At 39.6% G+C, this 7,359-nt stretch overlaps 1 protein-coding gene across 1 annotated transcript; it reads right to left on the bottom strand.

Moving 5' to 3' along the window:
- Positions 1 to 122: 122 nt before the first annotated feature.
- Positions 123 to 6,522, bottom strand: ucmab (upper zone of growth plate and cartilage matrix associated b). Its single transcript, XM_083916000.1, has 5 exons — positions 6,424 to 6,522; positions 6,259 to 6,312; positions 6,071 to 6,166; positions 1,869 to 1,967; positions 123 to 1,785 (listed from the first exon to the last, which is right to left on the bottom strand). The coding sequence occupies exons 1-5, from the start codon at positions 6,479 to 6,481 to the stop codon at positions 1,688 to 1,690; spliced, it is 405 nt and encodes a 134-aa protein (XP_083772126.1). The 5' UTR covers positions 6,482 to 6,522; the 3' UTR covers positions 123 to 1,687.
- Positions 6,523 to 7,359: the final 837 nt, after the last annotated feature.

Raw genomic sequence — 7,359 nt, 5'->3', positions numbered from 1 at the left:
GTCTTGAGTGTTTATTTTTGTCATTCTTATATTTGTTTTCCCAATAAAAGCACCAACAGAAAGCAAAAAAATACAAAGCCTTGAAAGCCCTTCAGTTTGCATGTATTACATATTGTTGCAGATAAGTGCTTTGGCATTGTAGAGTTTCATGTATTAAAAAAATTAAGGCTTGTTTGCATGAGTTGTTGCTTCTTTGAGAGGGAGTAAATATCAGGTTAGTTTATGCACATGTCTTACAGTAAAAAGGCATAAAGGTTTTTAAATGACCACTGGTATGCTAGTATTTAAGGTTTTTAAGCCCTTAGAGGCAAATGAGAAAAATATTCTATACTATTATTTTAAATCCGACTAAAAGCATTGATGGTTTCTTCCAAAGTGAATTTTAAATTCTACATGTACTCTAAATACAAGGCACATTGTGTGTTAGCAAGCTAGGCTCTTTATTAGAACTTGGGATAGTAGTGCACTTCCGCCTCTTGTGATCAAAATGAGTATTACAACAACGAACACTGTCTTTTTACCTGTTTTCACAGATTAAATTATTTATAAAAAACGTAGAAAGATAATCTTGGCACAACCTTTTCTTTCCTCGCCTGACTTTAAGTCATGAACACAGGAAGTAAAACAATTTAGATCAGACTTGGATCACCATATCCCTCACTCTCTGGGCTTCCGTAGCGTACTAAAGTCATCCAAGTGAGTAAATACATACATGGTAAAAGTAAATAAAGCAAACAAGCAAATACAGTTTATTGACATGTATTCTTCTTTGGCATTGTAGTGTAAAATCATTGCACATCTATTTAACCCAGGCCTTACTGCAGCTAAAAAAACAAACCCTGCTATATAAAATGTTTTACTTCTGTTTGGGGTTTCAGAAACCCCAGCTCTTGAGTACAATACATTTTCAGATGCTTTACGTTTGTGACTGGTGTTGACAGACCTCTTATTGACCCCAAATTAAAGTAACGTCATTATTTAGGATAACAAACTGTGCATTTCTAAGTTATTTTATAAGAACATCTGCCAAACATCCAATGGTTAGAATTTCTCAATTGTAATTGTTGGTTTTCTTAGTCCACTATAATAAGTAAGCTCGGGTTTTTGGGATTATGGGATTTCCCACTGTTTTCTGATATTTTGTCAATCCAATGAATAATTGATTCATTGCAAAAGTAATCTGTAGATTAATCAATAATGACAATAATCTCTAGTTGCAGTTTAAGGGATTTAACCTACTGTTCATTCACATCCCATTACATATAAACCATAAACTATCTCCCTTTTATGTGTAATAATGTTTTATAGTTATTTCTCTCCTGTGTCAACCTCGATACATGTATAAGCCCAGTTTGTGGCAAAGAGAAAGGCACTTCAATACCTGTATATTTGGTTTTAACTCAAAAATTCAGTAATTAAGTTCAAAAGAAAAGAAAAAAAATGCTGAAAGAAATTTGAAAAAATGTGCAATTATTACTGTAACTCTTCCACATCCAGCAGTTTGGTCTGTGGGAGCCCATCAGTGAGGAAATAAAGACTATCAACAACATAAGTTTGAAAAGAAGCAGAGAAGCTCATTCTGTAACTGATATGTCTACTATATAACTGTCAAGGTCAGAGGAGAAAGGCCTTGTTGTGAAGTTAAAGATCTTACAGCATCGTCTCTCTCCTCTCTCTGCCCCTGGTCTTAGGTGGACTGACGGTTGTACTCTTGGGGAGGATGCATCCCATCGTAGTGAAACTCCCTCCACTGCTCGGTGCTCTCTCTGGTCCTCTCGTCTTGTTCTGGGAAAGATTATGAGAATTTTAGTGGATGAATGAGGTGGTGGAGTGAATGAACTCATCCCTCTCAGCTCCGTCCGAAATACCATCATTGTCCTCTTCAGCGTAGTTCTCAAACTCGTTCCTCTTCTCCTCGTGAAACTCTCTCTTTCGTTCATCTGCGGCCAGAATCTGCCTCTGCTCAGCTGCAAGCACAGAGGAGGAGGATGAATTAACCGAGTGTGAAATGAAAAACATCATAGACTCAGTTGGTTAATGTCAGATTTTCCCTGGAGGAGGATTTGCAAATGAAGCAGACTGAACATTAGACACATAAACTGTACACAAAAGAAAGTAACTGGCTTTGAACTATTTTAACAAATCAGTATCTAAAAAAATGCACCAATAATCATGCTGATATAATATTTATTAAACAAATATACTATGAAATAACATTAGATTTATCACATTGACAACTATTCACCGTCAGAAAACGTATTATGTATTCTAATATTCACCTAATGGAAATCTCAAGTGAGCAAGCTGGTTGAGCAAGTTTTTGGACACTATTGCAGTCATCTAACTTTTGTTGGGTATTCATCTCATCCACCCTGTGAAACTAAGCTAAATGAAAACCTTAAACAGGCCAAGGGCGATTTTCCTGGAGCTAATTTCCTGAATGGAAGCCCTTGAAAAGGTCTGGTTCTGCACCCTGGGGATGATTTTAGGCCTAACATACTTCAACAGACTCAGGATGCCTTAAGTGCAGCTAATGTTTCAACAAAATATCACAACTCTGAATATGCTCTACGAGAAGGGCATGGCATAGTCTGGCATCAGCCTACAAGTACACACACACACGCACGCACACGCACACGCACACGCACACGCACACGCACACGCACACGCACACACTCTACACAATGACTGTTAAACATCACAAAAACTACAACCTCAAAAAATATCACAGAACTGAATCATCGTGTCTGAACAAAAGCTGCTTTCCGGGAACTTCATAAGGTTAGTATTTGTGGTGGTGAAGCTGTGATTCACAGAAGCTCACACTTAGACCCCCAAGTGACAGAGAGAAGTCTAATGAGTAATATCTCACCTTTTTTACTGAAGAAATATGTATGTGGGTAGAAAGCAAAAACAATTAAAGGAGAAGTTCGTACTAAACAGATTTAAACACATTTGTGAAGCTTCTGTGTGCATGGAAAAAGTCTTATATCTTTTATTTCAACTTGTGAAAAATGGATCAAGTGGAGTCAAATCATATTAAATCAAGTGGGTAATCTTCAACACACAGTCTCTTTAGTAGTGATCCTTGGTTTGGATCCTGTTTCGAAGCTACTACAGTAATATAGATACAGAGGAGTGACCTGCATGTGACCCCCTGAGAAGCAGGATTGGACATACGAAGAAGCCCCGAGCGCGTTTAAGAACTCGTCTGTCATGTTAGTGAAAGTCACTCGCTGACCGCAACATTAGATAGAGCCATTAACTGAATAAGAAAGGTTTGGGATAGCCATGCTAACCTTTCAAATGTCAGGTCACAACCTTTGACCTTTCAGCAGGATTCCCAGTACGGGTCTGTGCATGCAGTCAGAGCTGGAACTCACGCTGGGAATCCAAGCCACTTAGTTTCATATTACAGAGTTTAATGATTATAACATTAACAGATGCACTTCAGGTCAGTATTCAGGCATTTGCAGATTAAAACATTTCAGGACAACTACTACCATGAACATTTTATGAGACAGTGGACTTGTAACCATCCGGAAATAACCCAGCCTACATTTAAGAGTAGTGTCTGCGGTGGAGACGCAAAACAGACCTAGTATTTAGGTTCATGTCCATACGGGTTACATACGGTTCTAAAAGTATTATACCGAAAGTGTTTAATGGACACACAGCAAAAGAGTCTACTTGTAATAATTTTGCATCCCTTTGGAGTAGTTTTGCATACATTTTCTAACTCATTTTAATATTGTTTTACATCTTTTTCTGGTAATTTTGCATCCCCTTGGAGTAATTTTGGTTCTACTTGTGATTATTTTGGGTCTACCTGTAGTCATTTTGCATCGACTTTTAGACACTTTATGTTGTCATTTTGTATTGTTTTGCAGTAAGTTAGGGTTGTTTGTAATCATTGTGTGTCTCTTTGTGGTCATTTTGTGATTGTTTTGCATTTTTTGGGGGTTATTTTGTATCTTTCTGTCTATTTTCATTCATGTGGCATGTCTTTGTGGTCATTTTGGATCGTTGCATGTTTTTTTCAGCAATAATTTGTGTGTCAGGGCCCCTGACACTCTGGGCCCCTGGGCCTGTGCCAGATAGGCCCTTTCAGTAGTCCACCCATGACTACTGCCTGTTTTTACTTTATCTCCTTCGACACAGCAGCACTTTTTATCCATCATTTTCTTCAACTGACACACAGCAGACCTGGCCTGACCTGAAAGAGCAGCAATCGTTTTGAGTCTGATGTCTGTCTTTGCTTCAAATTCACTTTATCCACCTACAGAAACACGTGATACATTTATCAAATATTTTCCTCTGCAAATTTAATCCGCCTGCAAGCGAGATGTTATGCCTTTATGTCATCATGCAGCAGGAGAGGCTCTTCAAAGTGAGCACAATTTATTTGGCTCACTTTTGTAACTTGGTTTTTCTCTGACCCCTTTCTGCCTGTGTGTCGGCACATTCCACATTCAACTCCCAGCCACTCACCCACTCACTCACTCTCAGTCCATCTCAGTCTTTGCACTGTGTTTACTGCTTTGTGTTCACTTTATCCCTGCTTTTACTTTAAGCTGCACAAAGTGTCTTTTTGTTTTAACACACACACACACACACACACACACACACACACACACACACACACACACACACACACACACACACACACGCATGCACGCACGCACGCACGCACGCACGCACGCAATCACACACACACACACACACACACACACACACACACACACAGACCCACGGCATGTTACACAACTCCAATTCAGAGCAGCGGTCTCAGTGTGTGCTCTCACCTTCCTGTTGGCAAAACTGTACATAACAGGGCTATTAAATCACTCATGAATGTCAAACATTGTACAGCATGTGAATTTTCCCAACACTTGGAAGGAGAATATTCACTGAATTATTTGTGAAACGTGTGTGTGTGTGTGTGTGTGTGTGTGTGCGTGAGAGAGAGAGCTCCATGCTGCCCTGTGGCTCCTGCTGCAGAGGAGGCAGAGCTGCTGTGTGACCAGAAAGGTCTGAGGTCGGGCCAGGGTCACAAAACAGTCAACAGCTGCTGGCTGCCATAAAAACATCCAGACTGTCATTAACATGTTCTTCTCTCACTGTCCATTCAAACTACAAAAAAAAACTGTTACAAGTGTGATTTCATCATCACTGTCCCAAAAAAGTACATATTATTAAAATATCATTTTCTTGAAACAAGAGAAGGAAATATGCCAGTCTAGTTATACTTTACTATCTCAACTGTTTCCATTACAACATAGTGCATTTCACACACACACACACACACACACACACACACACACACACACACACACACACACACACACACACACACACACACACACACACACACACACACACACACACACACACACACACACACACACACACACACACACACACACACACACTCTGATGGTTAACAAACTTTGTTCACCTTGTTTATATGAACAATGCTTTGTTTTGTAAAGCAGATTAGCATCGTTTTTTATTTCCTGGTGATGTGTTTGTGTGGCATCTATACTTTTTCAAGTTGTGTAAAGAATGTTTCTTTTAAGAGGCATTTAATGTTTCATTCAGATCAAATAAACTTTTCTGGTCTCAAATGTAATAATGTTGATGCTCGTGCAGTCTTTTTTTGAGAGAGTTACACCAATTTCTAGGAAATTCCTAAAGTTTGTAAAAATTCACTGGATTCATCGCAGCTCTTTGGCAGAATCGGTTTCATTTTTTAGCACATTGTAGAGTTTTGAATACAGGTATGTTGGATCAAAAACAAGGGTGCAGGATTTCTTTGGTTTGCTGAATATTGGAATAAATTACTTTTAAGGACAGATGGTTTTGCAATGACTCATTATCAATATTATCACCAATTTGGATGCCACATAATAACTTCCATCATAGCATGATGAAATTAGTGCCCTGCTGCCATAGTGCTTTGTATAATAAGACACAGATGCCAACAATGACCACAAACACACAACAACAAACACACACTGCCACGGCTGACCAGAATTCACTGTCGCAGTCAAACCCAGAGTGAACTCACCGTTAATCTCATCCTGAGACTTTACACCTCGTCTGCTGCGTCTTCTGAAGAAATTTGAGGCATCTGCCTCCTTCATGAAGATCTTCTTCAGCTGACCTGCAGTTGGGAGCAGGAGGAGGTTCAGCTCACAACATAAAAGTATAAAGAAGAAATGATGTAGAAAAGACACAGCTGATGCAGCTCCTCACCTTTTGGATCTTTAGTCCTGCTGGTCACTGCTGCAGAGTCAGCCTCTGGAGACACTGGGTCAAAACATGAAGGCTCTAAATTAAAACATAGCTTACTGACCCTTGCATTAAATACAAAGAACAAAAACAGCTATTATCACATGAATCCTCGTACATCAGACTCACAGGAAAGTGCCAGAAGCACAGCAAGGAGAGCCAGCAGGGTCGCATACGTCCAGGACATCTTCAGCTCGGTGCCTGAATTTGTTGAGAGATACCAGTAATGTGACAGACCAGGAGGGAGAGGTGAGTGTGTGAGAGGTGGGGTTGGAGCCTGAAGGAATAGTGACTGCTTGTCAGAGGAGAGAGAGGGAGTGACGGTGCAGATCTGATAAAAGGCTGAATCCAGCAAACAGCTGGGAGGGTTTCCATGTGACAGGAAGGCGCTGAGGATAGACTTGATAAACTTATTTGTTTTCTAAAGAATCATGGGCCTGCTTCTTTAGTCAAACTAAAAACAAACCAAAAATGGGTGACACATAACAAAAACACAGACACACTGACATTTCTGGAGTAAAAAAAAGTGACAGAAAACAAACCAGGGCCCAAAGCTGGAGCAGGGTCGTAAGAGGCCCCTCCACCAGGCCGCTCTCTCTGCTTCTTGTATAAAGACGTGCAGGACAGTATGCCTTCCTTATGCTAGAGGTTTTTTATTTCTCCCACCTGATTTCTGGCTATGCCCCAGGAAAAGACTGAATGTTTAAATTGTTTTGTGGGGAAATCCAAGGTGGAGGTATTGTTGCTCTGGGAAATTAAAGGCAGGATTTCAGAATATGTGTTGTTAGTTTGTTCAGGTAAGTGAGGGACGCAGATGGAGTCTGTGAGTTTTGAATTTAGGGAAAAGCTTCATGGTGTTTTTGTTGTCAGTGGAGTAAAAAAAATAGTTACAGTATTTGCCACTGAATTATAGTGGAGTAGAAGTATAAAGTAGCATATAATGGAAACACTAGTAAAGTACAAGACAAATGCCAAAAAATGTAGAGTATAAGTCCTTGAGTTTCTTTATATCACTGATTTTGATGATACGTTTACTTAAGTGTTGAATGTATGACTTTACTTGCA

This window comes from Echiichthys vipera (genome assembly GCF_963691815.1).
Source record: "Echiichthys vipera genome assembly, chromosome: 7".
Classification (NCBI taxonomy): domain Eukaryota; kingdom Metazoa; phylum Chordata; class Actinopteri; order Perciformes; family Trachinidae; genus Echiichthys; species Echiichthys vipera.
Note: the sequence above shows the minus strand (reverse complement) of the source record. Positions and strands in the feature narration are given on the sequence as shown.

Bases quoted from the DNA above. Each gene is read 5' to 3' on its own strand.
- ucmab (XM_083916000.1), bottom strand. From the start codon at position 6,481: ATGTCCTGGACGTATGCGACCCTGCTGGCTCTCCTTGCTGTGCTTCTG. The intron at 6,313-6,423 runs GTGAGTCTGATG...GTTTTGACCCAG, and splicing joins TGTGCTTCTGGCACTTTCCT to TGTCTCCAGAGGCTGACTCT. The intron at 1,968-6,070 runs GTGAGTTCACTC...CTGTGCTTGCAG, and splicing joins GTCTCAGGATGAGATTAACG to CTGAGCAGAGGCAGATTCTG.